The 17,003-nt window shown below is 42.7% G+C and overlaps 1 protein-coding gene across 4 annotated transcripts in view; it reads right to left on the bottom strand.

The window, feature by feature from the left end:
• Positions 1–6,620: 6,620 nt before the first annotated feature.
• Positions 6,621–17,003, bottom strand: part of CRAMP1 (cramped chromatin regulator 1) — a 121,095-nt gene continuing 110,712 nt past the window's right edge. For 3 of the 4 annotated variants that reach the window (XM_073362971.2, XM_073362970.2, XM_073362968.2), the window contains exons 19-21: positions 16,032–16,196; positions 12,959–13,104; positions 6,622–11,353 (exon numbers count right to left, since the gene is read on the bottom strand). In XM_073362971.2, coding sequence (XP_073219072.1) covers positions 11,189–11,353; positions 12,959–13,104; positions 16,032–16,196 — 476 coding nt within the window. In that variant the 3' untranslated portion in view covers positions 6,622–11,188. Of the gene's footprint in view, positions 11,354–12,958; positions 13,105–16,031; positions 16,197–17,003 lie in introns of all 4 variants that reach the window. The other variant, XM_073362972.2, reaches the window with a different exon arrangement.

The raw sequence follows: 17,003 nt of genomic DNA, 5'->3' as shown, positions 1-17,003 counted from the left end.
CTCTTACCCTGTGTCTTCTCTTTGGTACTGACCATAATAAGTAAAAACATGTCAATAGGAGCTGCAGGGGCAGCACTTGGGGTGGGGGCGGCTTGCAGAGCGGAGCCCCCGGCTGCCCCTATGTGTAGGAGCCAGAGTAGGGCCATGCCGCTGCTTCCAGGAGCCACATGGAGTGGCCCCTGACCCTGCTCCCCACTTGGAGTGCTAGAGCAGGGCAAGCTCCAGACCTGCTCCCCAGTGCGAGTTTGAGAGACAGATTAAAACAGCAGGTGGTCCAGATGCGGTCCATAGTTTGCCCACCCCGGTCTAGTTCATATACATGCTGAGTGCAAAGTGGATTGCCTTTCCTCTGATTCCCAAATAGTACAAAAAGCCAGAGGTCTTATGACTAAATTCAGACGTGATGCCTTTTGTGATGTATATTAGATCCCCTTGCGCATGCCCTAGCTATGTATAAGAGAGAGACCAAGCAAATTTGTGCTTAAAAAGATGTGGGTAGCATAGTGGCTAACTTTCACCAACTGGTCCTTACATAGAAGAGGCCTTCCTGCAAAACATAGGATCTTCCTTCTGTGACCGGTTCGGTCACAGAGACCCCCTTGAGGTGGTCACTGGAGGAGCTGGAATTACCTCCGAGCCAGTTTTCTACAGCCAGCTTGGGACTCCAGAACCCTGCCTTGTTGAGCCAGACACGCTAGTCTGCTGCAACACAGACCCAGGTCCAGTCCACGCCCCCAAAGCTGCAGACTTTAACCAAAAACTGCTCAGCAAGTCACCTATCTCCAGCACCCAGACACCCAATGGGATCCAAACCCCAAATAAATCCATTTTACTCTGCATAAAGCTTATACAGGGTAAACTCAAATTGTCCACTTTCTATAACATTGATACAGAGATATGCACAGCTGTTTAATACCTGGGGGAGCAATCACTTACCCTGGGTTAATGAACAAACAAAAGTGATTTTATTAATTATAAAGAGTAGGATTTAAGTGGTTTCAAGTAATAACAGGCAGAACAAAGTAAGTAACCAAACAAAATAAAACAAAACATGCAAATCTAAGCCTAATACATTTAAGAAACTGAATACAGGTAAATCTCACCCTCAGAGATGTTCCAATAAGCTTCTTTCATAGACTAGACTCCTTCTTAGTCTGGGCCCAATCCTTTCTCTCGGTACAGTTCTTGTTAGTTTCAGCTCAGGTGGTAACTAGGGGATTTCTCATGACTGGCAGCCCCATTTGTTCTGTTCCATCCCCTTTTAGATCTTTAGCACAAGGCGGGAATCCTTTGTCTCTATCTGGATTCCCACCCTTCCTTCTAAATGGAAAAGCACCATGTTTAAGATGGATTCCAGTATCATGTGACATGTTCACATGTCCACCCCACTCTTTGTTGCCAACAGGTCAGCTGGGTGAACTCTCCCGTCCAGGAGATCTGACCCCCAGTCTTCCCTCAAAACCTGATTCACAGGTGAGGGGTCTGGCATTTTAGATGCAGATCCTTCACCCTCCTCCTGGGGAAAAGCCTTTCTACAAAAAGGTGGGCAAACCTTCCTTCCATCTGGACTTTCGTCTCTGGGCTCCCCTTGGGGACAGACACTCTTGTATCCCCCAAAAGGGAAGGTGACCCTGATCCAGCTGTGGGCTCACATCTACCAGCTATGACAGACTCTTCACTGGCCAGCAAAATCCCTCTCCCTTTCACTCAGGTTGGGCTTGCTTCCAGCTTCTGAGCCCTTGGGGTCTCTTCCCACTGCAGCGGTTGTCAGGACCCCAACCTCCATCTCCGGGATACATGTTTCTGTGCACCCCAGGGCAGGCCCCATCCCCTGCTGACCTGCAACTTCCTGGTAATTAGCAGCTAGAAAGGCCTCCCTGTTATAAGGTGGAACATCCCCCTCCCCCTGGAAGATGATCACAGGACAGGAGCTGGCTTTATCCAGCAATTCCCGCTGGTACTTGCCTTGAGCCCTGGGGCTACAGGAACCAGTTACGACCATCCCTGCTGCTACCGAGGAATTAAAGAGACACTCGCCTGTTTCCCCAGCAGCATTTGTGACTTTGTCCTGAAAGCCCCAGAGGGGAGGTAAGATTACTTCTTGCTGATAACAAACCCTGGAACAGATTCTGCCACATCAAAAAAATAATTCCCCAGTAGAAACGGTGCAAAAGTATGTGCCACCGCTGCAACAGTCAGTTCAGCTTCCAAATCACCAGTTCCATGTGTACCTTAGCTAAAGGTGCAAGGACTTTGTAACCTCCCACCAATTATTATTCTGCCATTTTTCCGGATCAGGTCTCTCCTGACCACAGAAACCTCTGCACCAGTGTCCCTTCAGCCTTGGAGCACTTTGCCATTAAGTTTAACAGCATGCATATGCTCACTGCTTGGTTGTCTAGAAGCAACCTTTACAAATCCTGTGTGGAAAGAGGCAGTAGCCTGGGATACCCCTGTGCTCTGAGAAACAGCAGCTTCATGAGTTACCTGTTCCCACTCAGCCAAGGACATTTATTCCTCAGGTGTTCAGTGGACTTACAATGATAGCACCTTTTGGGCTCCTCTGCTTGTACAGGAGACTTGGGACGAATAATAGGGAAATAGGGAGGTGAATGCTCAGCCTCAGGCATTCACCTTGTATTGAGGGGTAAAACGGTGATTCTGCTTTTCACTAACCCTCTACCCCTCTGCCAGTGGTTTATGTTTAATTGAAGCTTGTGACTGCTCATAAGAGTCTGCAAATCCAGCCAATTCCCCCATTGCACACACCTTTTTATCCCACAAATACTGTTCCTGAGTAATTAAATCTCACATTTTTTCAAACCTTGTAATGCCTTTTCCCCTCACCCACTTGTCTAATAAATCTCTCAATTCATTTACATAGGCCACATTACTTAATCCAGATCCCCTCTTAAAAGTCCTGAATTTAACCCTGTAGATTTCAGGTGTAATCTGAAATAGTTTCAAAACCAGTTTCTTAAATTTATCATTGTTTGAAGCATCATAAATAGGCATCTTATTGAGTATGTCCAGAGCTCTCCCAGTCAATTTTGCCACCAAAGTGGTCATCTTTTGATCTTCAGGAATCGCATGGAGAGTGCAGTCTCTCAAAGGTGATGAAATATTTGGCAATATCACTAGATTCATCATACTGCAGGCATAATCATTCCCATTTGTGGATTTTTGGGGAAGTGAAACCAGCTGCTGAAGGGTTTTGTCTCTTCCACTCCATTACAGCCAGTTCATGCTCCTGGGTCTCAATTTGGGCCTGTATTTCTGTGTCTTAATTCCAGGGCTATCTGCCTCTCTCTTTCCTTCTCCTCCTGAGCATCTTGCTGTGCTAGGGTCTGGGCTTCAAGCTCTTTGTCTTTTTACTCCATGGCTCTTTTGTAAGCAGCTTCCTCCCTGGCTGCCTCTGCTTCTTTGAGCCTCATCTGAAACTCATGCTCTTTTGCCTTCTCTTTTTCTTCCAGTCTGGCCAGCTCTAGTTTTGTAGCTCCTCACTGGTAGTCATTTTCCTGCTTTCTTGTGCTTATTTCCCCTCACCCAAACAAACAGAAACAACAAACAGAAAGTAACAAACCAGTAACCACTTTGTCTGTTCTCCAGCCACCACACTCAACTCACTTAAAATCACTACCAGTGTCTCAAGGCAATCAGCTGTGCACAGATCCTATTCGACTATGCCACTGTGACGTGTTCGGTCACAGAGACCCCCTAGAGGCTGTCACCTGAAATGCTGGAATTACCTCTGAACCCATTTTCCATTGTCAGCTTGGGACTCCAGATCACTGCCTTGTTGCACTAAACATGCTAGCCTGCTGCAACACAGACCCAAGTCTGGTTCACACCCCCAAAGCTGCAGACTTTAACCAAAAAAGGCTCAGCAAATCACCTATCTCCAGCACGCAGCTCCCAATGGGATCCAAACCCCAAATAAATCCATTTTACTCTGTATACAGCTTATACAGGGTAAATTCATAAATTGTCCGCCCTCTATAACACTGATATAGAGATATGCACAACTGTTTGCTCCCCCAGGTATTATGAATAAACAAAAAAGTGATTTTATTCATTATAAAAAGTAGGATTTAAGTGGTTTCAAGTAATAACAGACCGAACAAAGTAAGTAACCAAGCAAAATAAAACAAACACACGCAAGTCTAAGCCTAATACATTTAAGAAACTGAATACAGGTAAATCTCACCCTCAGAGATGTTCCAATAAGCTTCTTACACAGACTAGACTCCTTCTTAGTCTGGGCCCAATCCTTTCCCCTAGTACAGTTCTTGTTAGTTCCAGCTCAGGTGGTAACAAGGGGATTTCTCATGACTGGCAGCCCCATTTGTTCTGTTCCATCCCCTTTTCGATCTTTGGCACGAGGCGGGAATCCTCTCTCTCTCTCTTGGTTCCCACCCTTCCTTCTAAATGGAAAAGCCCCAGGTTTAAGATGGATTCCAGTATCATGTGACATGTTCACATGTCTGTGAGACTTTATTACTCACTGGCTGGCACCCACATATACAGGAAGGCTTACAAGTAAACAGAGCCATTTACAACCAATTGTTCTAGTTAATGGGAGCCACCAAGATTCCAAGCCACCATTAATGGACCACACTTTGCATAGTTACAATAGGACTTCACAGTAATACTTCATATTTCTAGCTTCAGATACTAGAATGATACATTCATACAAATAGGATGAACACACTCAGTAGATTATAAGCTTTGTAATGATACCTTACAGGAGACCTTTTGCATAAAGCATATTCCAGTTACATGATATTTACACTCATAAGCATATTTTCATAAAACATATGGAGTGTGACATCACACCTTCCACTTTCACTTGTCAGTTAAAAAAAATGAACTGAAACAGCAGAGGGCAACTCTAAGATAGAGTTACTATAAAGAATATGTTTGTAAGCATCCCCCTTCCCCACAAAAAATGTCAGGGTCACATCCACTGGAAGATCCTCCCTACCCACCCACCCTAAATGCACACACAAAAGGCATACCTAGAATTGCTTCAGCTGTAGTTTAAACTAGGTTATTATCTGGCCATTAAATTCTCAGGCTTAGAAGTGCAGCCCCATCACTGCTTTTGTAAAGAACATTTGACAGAGTAGGCAGGAGAGTAACTATATCACAAGGAACCTTGTTTCATATGAAAAACTACCTCAAAATGTAACTGTATCCATGCAGTAAGTCACAGGCAATTTTGTTGCTAAGATGCTGGAAGTAGTTTTGGTGGAAGCTTGTACCAGTGGGTTGCTTTAATGGAAGATCTTCCCTGTCCTCATCTACCTGAGCACTGCCCAGGCTTTTGTTATTATTCCACATTGTTAATACAATTCAGGTATCAGTGCAGTTACTACACAGGCTTGGTGCTTTATGCAGCCCCACCATTAAGTTAGCTGTCCTCTTCTCTTCTTTCTCTGCAATACCTGATGGAGGTGCGTTTGCCTCTTTGGAAGACAAGGAAGCATTAAAAAAGGAAAAATATAAAAAATTTAGCTTTTATTTATATTCTCTTCCACCCTGCCCCAAAAAATAAAATCTGGAGCTTTTGGAATTTTTGTTCAGATGGTGTAAAACAAAATACCTCAATTACATGGCTCCACATTGTGAAACTGAGTAACTGCAGGTATGACATTAAGAACAACAAGAAATGTCTTTATAGGGAGTCTGAACTTTTTGTAGAATGGAACATAGTTTAAGGCACTTTTACACTGAGACATGCAGGAAAATCAATCCAAATTAACCATAAATGTGAATTTAAAGCACATTAAACCACATTAAGACCCTATATGGGCACTCACTTGGCATTAAAATGCCTTTAATTCAGTTTAACTTTATTCCTGAGAATTAAGCTAAACCAAATTAAGGCTATTTTAATTCCAAATGAGTGCCCACACAGGTGTTAATGTGATTGAATGAATGTGCTTTAGATTTACAATTTTATTTAATCTGGATTAATTTACCTAAATTCCTCCATCTAGACAAACCCTTAGTGACTCAGACATTTGACCTACCCCCATTCCGACCTGAACATTCCACCTCCCCTCTCATTCATCCAGCTTTGCTTAACATCCTGAGGCAACTACAACAATTGCTTATATGTGGGAAAAGTAATATTATGAAGGTAACATTCAACTGTCTTTAGTGTGATGTAGAGCAGGTGGAAAAAGAGGCAGTATCATGTAACTAGACAGCTCCTTGAGGCCTCTAGTTGTCCACAGAACACAGTGAAGGACTTATGTTGCTAAGACGATAGGAGTGGGGAGGAGAGTTGCAACATACAGAATTATCTTAAGGTGGTTCTCTCACCCATATCTTCTAGAAATAAGCGGTGAAAAATATCGGCTCCACTGTAATCAATGGGAATTTTGTCACTCACTTCAATGGAGCCAGGACTTCACCCCAAGAATTAAAATTTTGAGGACAAATCTCAGTCGCATTTGTTTCCAATGGGAGCATCACCAGTCACTACCAAGTAAAAACTGGTTAAAACCCAAAACCTAATGAGAGACTGCAAGGCAGAAACTGCACATGTAACAAACAACTGACCATCAGTTAGACCAAGTATTAGTATGTATTTATGCACAATAAAAACTTTACAAGTTGAATTGGAAATTTAAACAGAGGAAGTTTAACAGCTTTTGTATATTATATTAAATAACCAAAAACATCTTTTTCCAAAATTGGTAAAGAATAAATAATATAATTTACAATATGGTACAAAAAATCAGTAAGGACAGGCATTCTGCTTTATACATACACTATATATGTATATTTATAATCTATAAAACAAATTCACATCTCAAACAAGCCAAAAACCTTAGATGATATGGCTTAACTATTATTAAAAGAAACAGCAATAAATTTTGCTGCCAAACCAAAAGCTCTAAAGCCAGTTATCACGTTTCAGTAACTAATGATAACTTATTGCCGTAGTGCTTGCCAAGGTTTCACTTATTTAACATGTATAAATCACTGTGAACTCAGGAGATTTAAAGGTTTGAAAAGGTTAAAAAAGTGCAATACTTTCCTTACAAATGCATCTGACTTTTGAGCGTAAAAAAAAAAAAAGCAACAGTAATTTACATTGCGGGATTGGTAGTCAATAGATGAGCTTTCTTTGTAGATTATGTTTGATCCAAGCTATTTAATTCAATTTCGAAATATAAATAAGAAGGGTGTGAAGGAAAAAGTTACACAATGCCATTTTAGAAAACAATTAAAATTCCTATACTTGGTAGATTTAGTGATGAAGGACAGAATGAATTGTTTGGCTGAGCAGAATCTGATGCCCTGGTAGGTGGCCTATTACTAAGCGCACAGGTACAAAAAAGGGCAGATATATTCTTTAGGAGATAATATTGCTTTATAACCAAACTACAATGACAAGTTTCATGTTTTCAACATCCCACTTTAGGGGATACAAAGAAACCAGTTACATCATTCCATGTATGCTCACAGGCTTGCCAAACAACTGAGATCAAGAAAATAACTCTAAACTCTAAGTCAGAGCACAATCTTTACAGGAACTTACATCAGAAGTGGAGGCCAGGTTGTCAATGTCCATTCCCCCCTCCCAGCCTCCTCACAGTGCCTCATGAAGATATGAAAATAACGGAGTAAGTGTTACTCCCCTGAAACAATCCTGCCTACAGCTGACTAGCAACATAGCTGAACATCTGTTCAGGAAAAGCTGAAATGGTTACCAAAGTTGTTCTGGTTACTTAGTCATGTTGGAGGAGCTGAAATAGCATAATTCAAATTTTATTTTTCTACTTTAAACAAGATGTTAGCTTTCCCCATGGCAGCCCTAAGTACAACCTCTTGAAGTCCACAATACAATTGGGCATCTGCTAGAGATCCACCAATTCTTAGAGAAAGGTATCTCCCAAGGTGTGTGTACAAGCAACTTCACGAAGACAGTAAGTTCTCTATTGATATGAATTTATCATTATGATCTAAGTTTGTTTTAAAATTTTCCCTGATGCCAAAAAACTTTGTTTTGCTTGGGTTTTGCTATTATGATGCAATGTGCAGGGTATCATAACATTCCTGAATCAGAGAACAGATATAGCAGGTGGGAGTATTCTGTGTGCACTGAAAATATCAGGAAGAGAGGAGGGAAGGAAGGGGCCATGGAACCCATGGGGAGAGGAGAGGATGTTCAAATGTGTGTTTATAAGAAGAATTTTTTAAAAGCAGATGCTAAGCACATTTTTACCATAAAATTTCTGGTAGGTGAAAGGTGGCTCTGCCTATTCTCCACATTTGCCTCCCCACCTAGTGCTCCTGATCTGCCTTGAGAAGTCCAGGATATTAAAATCTGCTGGCCTCATGGGCCATTACAAATATCGACTACATTGAGATTCATCCTGTAACAATTCTGTTCCTGTGGCAAGGCATATGGGCTGTAGACAGCTCCCTGCATTCTGGCGACAGACTCATAAGTAGATACTGCTGAAATGTCATGCCCTTCACTTCCAACAGGGCTGGCATAATCTAGACCCGCTTATGGGAAGAGTGCTCACAAGATCAATGTGACATCTGTCCTATTATCAATATCTATTTTGGGGGGTGGGGGAAGGTTGAAGTAACCAAATATACTTGCCAGCATAAGGCTAGCTTCTCAAAATTTAAGACATAAAAACCAACTGAAGGTTCAGATTTGTTGCACTTGACTAAAACTGGTCACGTCTCCTCCTTTTACATGTGCTAAATGTCATTATGTTTTGGTAATCCAGACACATCTATACTAGGAAGCCTCTGTTAGTTAGCAGAAGTAATTCTGGAGAATTACAGATGGCATTACTAACATGGGTAGCCAAAACCTGGAGTTGCTGCTTTGAGAAAAACTGGACTAAAAGACATCTGAACTACAACAATCACTGGAAAGATTCAGACAGTGGGATTCTTGGGTTTAATGGAAATCCTGGTTTCTACCAAGTTTGAACCCTTCAGAAACAAATATACATGACTAGGTGTAGATTTGGCTGGCAACTTTAAACATGCTTGTGATCTAAGACTGCATGAGACCCTGCAAATCGTGATAGGATTTTAGACTGCATGTTCTGAGAGGAAAGACCCCAGGTAATCTATAGCCAAAGCAGGGAGTTAGCTTATTAGTATGAAATCTTCCCCCTTTAGTTTGCTGACCCACTGCTTGCTTGTGATGCAGGTCTGAGTCCCTGCTGGGAATACTCAATTGTATGAATGCTGTGTCTAACTGGGCAGGTGATTCCCACATCCAAGAAAAGAACAAAGCAACCAGACACAAGGCATCCTACAGCATGAATCAAAGGAGTGGCCTCCAAGTCTTAGGGAAGGAGGTAAATAAACCTGCTCTGGGTCACAGAGTATGAATATCAGAAAACTGGTTAAATTCTCTCTTAAAGCTAGAGAAGCACAAAGCAAAGAACATACCAACCAATATCAAAAATGTCTACCCGGGTGGGGGTAAAGTGACAGGGAACATCATATGCCCAATCAGTGCTTCGTGGGCAACATTTTAATAAGACTCCCAGTCAAATGCTTTGTAGGAGTAGGTAGAACTAAATCCAAAGCATAGCGCAAGTTGAGAAAACGAAGCCCTGGTAATGGCCTTAAGGATAGAGGGGTTTATGTTTTATTAATTAGCAAACAGCTATGTATATAAAAGTTTGAAGTTTATACAGGACTAGCTCCTGGAAGAGCTTCAGAGCTACCTAAAATAGTCAAGGGGAATCTTTTTCCTAGAGGCTGCAGATAATGCTTTAAAAACAGGCACAGTAAAAGTATCCTTTTCAAGACTGATGGGAAAAGAAATAGGAGAAGGATGTATCCTGAGCTGTTAGAAACAAAAGAAAAACCATCTGTAAAGGAAGTAACGTTACCAGAACTCCTTTGGACCTACTGATATCAGGACTTGGGTCTTTCAGGCATTAAAACACTATACCATAGAAATGCACAACAGCTTAGCTGGGAACTTCTGGACCCATCGTGCCAGGGAGGAACTACAATGAAAAATTATGCCCTGAGGTACCACAGATCATCTAGGTAGGGCAGGACAGGGTGGAGAGATCAGATTAAAATGAGACTTGACACCTCGCCTCCTCATTTGAAAGACATAAGATTGCTGAAATCTGACTTAGTTTAAAAATATTATTTATATCTTTATATGAACATTGTTCTTTCCTATCTCCTCTCCCATAAGAATCCCCAGCGAGATGCTGGATCTGGCATATATGTGGAGAAAGATGGTGATATACAGGTTTCCTAACAAAACCAAAACCTATTAAGGCAAAGCTTTAAGAGTGATTCCAGGAAAACCCCTTTCTGCAATGTTTCCTCTCCTGGAAAGTAACCATCTTCCAGGGAAACAAACTCCCATTGGTGGGGGATGACCCACTGCACTGTCCAATGAGATGAAGAATCCTGTGTCAACCTACTAAAAGGAGCAAGTAGATTCAGTCAGAAGGATGGTGGCTGTGATGTAGGGTAGGATTTAAAAAACAAGAAAAATCTGCAGGGATCCACTGAATATGTAGGGGAGCCTACATCCTCCCCAAAACAAGTATGCAGGCATCTGCCCAACTGGAATGTTCAATATACAAGGTGTAGCCAAAGAAACAGAATGTTTTATAAAATGGCAGCACAAGCATTGCAGAGTAACGGTGCCTTTCAGGAGAGTGCAAGAAACTTCAGTTTGACTGATTCGACAATCTTGCCAAGCAGTATGTTTCAAGATATGAGTAGAAAAAGCATTTCCCCCTCTCTCCGCCCCTCAATTTCAATGTGGATCCCAAATCATGGTATGTCTATCACCATACAAAAAAAGATTCAAGTTGAAGAAGTTTCTAGTCATACTCTTGTCCAAGCTTCTTGCCTAGGCCATGCCAAAAGTAGAAGTCCAGGACCACCTCAAACGCATTTATTCACCATCTTAGATCATTGATGCAGACATCACTCCCTGTAATAATGTTCCCCATTACATTTTTCCCAGCATATTGCACATTCTAGGACTTGCAGATACTTCTTCAAAACTCTAAAGACAACGTTGCTCTTCTAGAAAGGCGTGCACCGGTCAATGGCATTTGGACTTCAGTTGCATATCCTCAACTTGCCTCTCAGATCTAGTACAATAAATTCCACTAAGCTGAACAGTCTCCACCAGCCTCCTAGTCTCTTATGCTCACTGCGAGAGGTCACCAGTTGGAGGGCCACCTCCTCCTCCATCAAAGAGGATTTCCCTACGGGTTGGCTCAGGTATTGACAGCTCCTGGGCAAGATCGTTGAAACGAGATATGTAATCTATGCTGTTCTCATTCATCATGCAAGCCAGCTGGGAATCCACCACCTAGAAGACGGATAGGAAAAAAGGTCAGCAGAGGCTTGTCTCATTCATTTGGGTTAGAGAGAGTAACATCTGCCTGTGACTGCTAAGGGACCAAATAATACAAGCTGAGATCAGGGCCACATAGGAAAATATAAGATTTTCACCTCCAATTCATCTGTTCCAATGCAGCCCAGCTCAACAGTTAACTGCTGGCTCTTCAGTGGCCTCTCTGAAATGAATTAGTAGCCTCAGTCCAATTTTAGCTGACAAGTGTCCACTTCACAAAAAATTTCAGATTGGTATGTCTGTGGCCACCTTAACCAAGAGCTTAAGAATGAATGGGACATGCCAACACACCCTCCAGATCAGCAGCGAGGTGCACTGGCAGAGTGATGTGGGGTAAGCTTGCGCAACTGCTACCTGCACTGTACCTGTTCCATACATAAAGAAGACTTCCTTCTGAAGGACCCTTGATGACAGACCTTTCAGAACACTGTTTTTGTTAAGACTATTATTAAACTGTTGTGGCTGGCTCCCTCCACAAAAAACATGACAGCTTGCCTAAAGTAATGGCTCACATATCACCTTCTCTTAGATGACTACACTGGGTCAGTCAAATTCTATCCAAGTACAATGCTATGAGCTCTGAGTTAACATAGGCTTGATTCACTCCAGCAAAAACTGGCAGTCTTTGCTGACAGAAAGTTGGACTGGAGGCTGCAGTCGCATAAAGGCGCTCACTCCCTCACCTCCCTATCCAGAGTGGAGGCATAGTTATAACAGCCAGTGATGTATACTGCATCAGCATAGTCCTGCTGCAGCTCCATGGATCAGGGTACAGAGAACAGCTGGACTAGAACTCCCAGTATGCCGAGTTCAAAGCATATAATCTATAGCAGCGTTTCTCAAACTGGAGTCCCCACTGATCAACTCCTCCCCCTTCCTCCCAGTGCCTCCTGCACACCAGGGAATAGCTGTTCAGCAGCATGCAGGAGGTGCTGAGCGGGAGGGGGAGGAGCGGGGATGAGACATGCTCAGGGGAGGGGACAGAATCATGTCCTGGGGCCTCCAGCTGCGCTGATCAACTCCTCCCTCTCAGTGCCTCCCTCATGCCACGGAACAGCTGTTCCCTGGTGTGCAGGAGGTGCTAGGAGGGAGGGGGAGAAATGGGGCACACTCAGGGGAGAGAGCGGAAGGAGGCAGAGAAGAGGTGGGGCCTTGGGGGAAGGCGTGCAGTGGGCACGAGGCCTGGGACTGAGCCAGGGACTTGGGGGTTCCCGAAAAATTTTAAATCAAAATGGGGGTCCCTTGGGTTGCTAAAGTTTGAGAACTGCTGATCTATAAAATTGACCTGATCTCCACCAGCCAGTGAGGCAGAAGTCATAAGGTTGCTCACAAGAGTTTCACACAGCAACTCATGCAGAACATACCACCAGTTCATTCTGCATCTTCCGTGTAAATCTGTTTCTCTGCTCTGTTAAATGTAAAGCCTGGCATCTGCCATGAGTATCCAGAGGAAATATAATGAGTAACATGAACAATACTATTAAAAAGGGAAGCAAGGAGGCCCATTCAATGGTAATTATTTCAAGTGCAAATACAGCCTGATGTGATTTGACCACATACCTCTGCTACATCTGCCAGAGAGCGAGACACAAAAGAGTCCCGTGAGTTTCCATCCAGCAGGCTTGGTCCCAATAAGGAGGTGCCACTAGCAGTTCCAACAGGAGTTGGCAACATTTTCCGGCCCTTCTCGGGGGAGATGAAACTTGCTGCATAGAGAGGAAAAGCATAAGAACATAAGAATGACCCTACTGGGTCAGACCCAGGGTCCATCTAGCCCAGTATCCTGTCTTCCAACAGTGGCCAGTGTCAGGTGCCCCAGAGGGAATGAACAGAACAGGTAATTATCAAGTGATCCATCCACTGTTGCTCATTCCCAGCTTCTGGCAAACAGAGGCTAGGGACACCATTCCTGCCCATTCTGCCTAATAGCCATTGATGGACCTATCCTCCATGAATTTATCTAGTTCTTTTTTTACCTCTGTTATGGTCTTGGCCTTCACAATATCCTCTGGCAAGGAGTTCCACAGGTTGACTGTGTTGTGTGAAGAAATACTTCCTTTTATTTGTTTTAAACCTGCTGCCTATTAATTTCATTTGGTGACCCCTAGCTCATGAAAGCTTATGCTCAAATAAACTTATTAGTCTCTAAGGTGCCACAAGTACTCCTTTTCTTTTTGCGAATACAGACTAACATGGCTGCTACTCTGAAACCTAGCTCTTGTGTTATGAGAAGTAGTAAACAACACTTCCTTATCTACTTTCTCTACACCAGTCATGATTTTATCCACCTCAGTCATGTCTCCCCTTAGCGGTCTCTTTTCCAAGCTAAAAAGTCCCAGTCTTATTAATCTCTCCTCATATGGAAGCTGTTCCATACCCCTAATCATTTTTGTTGCCCTTTTCTGAACCTTTTTCAATTCCAATAGATCTGTTTTTTGAGAAGGGACAACCACATCTGCACACAGTATTCAGGATGTGGGTGTACCATGGATTTATATAGAGGCAACAGGATATTTTCTGTCCTATTATCTATCCCTTTCTTAATTATTCCCAGCATTCTGTTCGCTTTTTTGACTGCTGCTGCACATTGAGTGGATGTTTTCAGAGAACCATCCACGACTCCAAGATCTCTTTCTTGAGTGGTAACAGCTAATTTAGACCCCATCATTTTATATGTATAGTTGGGATTATACTTTCCAATGTGCATTACTTTGCATTAATCAACATTAAACTTCATCTGCCATTTTGTTGCCCAGTCACCCAGTTTTGAGAGATCCTTTTGTAGCTCTTCGCAGTCTGCCTGGCTTGAACTATCTTTAGTAATTTTGTATCATCTGCAAATTTTGCCACCTCACTGTTTACCCCCTTTCCAGATCATTTATGAATGTTGAAAAGGACTAGTCCTAGAACAGACCGCTGGGGGATACCAATATTTACCTTTCTCCAGTCTGAAAACTGACCGTTTATACTTACCCTTTGTTTCCTATCCTTCAACCAGTTACCAATCCATGAGAGCACCTTCCCTCTTGTCCCGTGGCAGCTTACTTTGCGTAAAGAACCTTTGTAAGGGACCTTGTCAAAGGCTTTCTGAAAATTTAAGTACACTATATCCACTGGATCCCCTTGGTCCACACGCTTGTTGACCCCCTCAAAGAATTCTAGTAGATTGGCGAGTCATGATTTCCCTTTACTAAAACCATGTTGACTCTTCCTCATCTATGTGTCTGACAATATTGTTCTTCATTATAGTTTCAACCAGTTGGCCCGGTACTGAAGTCAGGCTTACAGACCTGTAATTGCCAGGATCCACCTCTGGAGCCCTTTTTAAAAATTGGCATCACATTAGCTATCCTCCAGTCATTTGGTACTGAAGCTGATTTAAATGATAGGTTACAGACTACAGTTAGTAGTTCGGCAAATTCACATTTGAGTTCCTTCAGAACTCTTGGGTGAATACCATCTGGTCCTGGTGACTTATTGCTGTTTAATTTATCAATTTGTTCCAAAACCTCCTCTAATGATACCTCAATCTGGGACAATTCCTCAGATCTGTCACCTAAAAAAAGAATGGCTCAGGTTTGGGACTCTCCCTCACATCCTCAGCCGTGAAGACCGATGTAAAGAATTCATTTAGTTTCTCCGCAATGGCCTTATCCCCCTTTAGTGCTCCTTTAGCACCTCGATCGTCCAGTGGCCCCACTGGTTGTTTAGCAGGCTTCCTGCTTCTGATGCACTTAAAATTTTTTTTGCTATTACTTTTTGAGTCTTTGGCTAACTGTTCCACAGATTCTTTTTTGGCCTTCCTAATTGTATTTTTACACTTCATTTGCCAGTGTTTATGCTCCTTTCTATTTTCCTCACTAGAATTTAACTTCCACTTTAACTTCCACTTTTTACCTCTCACTGCCTCTTTTACTTTGTTGTTTAGCAGCAAGTAGGTGTATTGAACTTGTACATTTGAAGAGGAGGAGGAGAGGTACATGGAAACCTAGCACAAAGCAGATCTAAAGCCATCTCTCTCCTCTACTGCCTCAGAATAAGAAGTTACTAGCATGAGCACTACCAGCAGGCTGCCAAATGGATCAAGTAATCACCTCAGCCCAAAGGAGGTAAACACACATTACACTGGAGACACTAGCCATACAGCTATTCATTTTTTGAGCTAAGTCAGAAAAAACAATTCTCTCACCTCCTTAGAATTATGCACCACGCATACAATGAAACCTACACGTTCCAAACAGAAGAGCTGGTTGCATCATTTTGCTGTTTTAGCAGAACACTCAAAATGTTTCAACCTAAAAGATGAGTCTGACTTGCAAAACCTAGCAGACCACAAAAAGGTCTCAGTTACTCGCTCCAAGGTATATGCTGTTGCCCCGTGCCAGTTGAGCAACTTCTATTTCAGGAGCAGACTTCCAAATCTGGGCTGAATGAAATTAAGTCCATCTAGGGGTAACAATTCCAGTTAGAGAGGAAGGTGGGAAGGAAGGGAAAAAGTCTTCCAACATCCTACTGAGTTTACTCTCTTCCAGGGACTCCCTCCAAGTCAAGGGACTGGGGCTGGGTGAAGAGAAGCTCTTTAGAAAAGATAGGACCATTCCTCCATCATAGTTCTCTGTGTACGGACACTCACAAAACAGGCTGCTGAGAGATGAGTCGGTAGAGTCATTGGGGTACCACTGTGGGTCATGGCTCGGAGAGGCAATCCAGTTCTGCTGAGGACTGCTGGAGGGGGACGGAAGACTTTTGGAGCTGTCACTGCCATTCAGTTTCGCAGGAGAGAGGGAAACACCTTCATCTGAAAGCCAATGCAAAGAATCACTGACTGAGTCAATTCTGTAAAGCCACCAGGACAACTTCAAGTACTTTGGGGTGTTTAACACATTTTCAGGCAACTGGAAGCAAGGCACTCCATAATACTCTTAGAATGAATGCCACTGTACAGAGAATCAACCAACACCAACTTATTCTGAACTACAATGGCATTACTCAGTGGAGTAAGGGAAACTGGATTTAGTCCTAAACCAACTCATCTTAAGGATATTGACTGGTTGATGAAAGAATTTAGCTATGGTGCAGTGTAATTTCCTGAGGGAGGAGTGTGATAGTGGAAGGTGGGGATCTGAAAGGCCCAATTTAGTTCAGTCCTAACTGGACCAGGTGTGTCAAGATTTCTGTGGGAAAAGGAAATAAGATAGAAGCTACTGTCCACACTCATTTAAAGAAACTACAAGCAAACTGAAAATATAGAATCTTTAGAGGACAGTTGGACAACTGGGTAAGTGGCACAGAATTACCATAGTGTGAAAGACCATTTGACGCTATATCCTACTAAAGATAATTGGGTGTTGGGTCTCTCTATAGGTTCTCTGCTAGTAGGTGAAGACGTTTAGGCCCTTATTGACTGCCAGGTAATGAGACCTAACTCGTTCCTGCATGCCCAATAGGGTAGGGTTCTGATGGGCTAGCCAGACATCTGGAAAAAGAACACCAAGTTGCTCAGAATTCAAATCCACAATTCTTTTAAAAAAAAAAATGCCCCAAGATGTAAATTTTTAAAAATTGATATCAAAATTTTTTTTGCATAAAGAATATTGTTTTTAGA

This window comes from Lepidochelys kempii, chromosome 10, assembly GCF_965140285.1.
Source record: "Lepidochelys kempii isolate rLepKem1 chromosome 10, rLepKem1.hap1, whole genome shotgun sequence".
Lineage (NCBI taxonomy): Eukaryota > Metazoa > Chordata > Testudines > Cheloniidae > Lepidochelys > Lepidochelys kempii.
The sequence above is the reverse complement of the archived record's forward strand: the minus strand, read 5'-3'. Positions and strand labels throughout refer to the sequence as shown.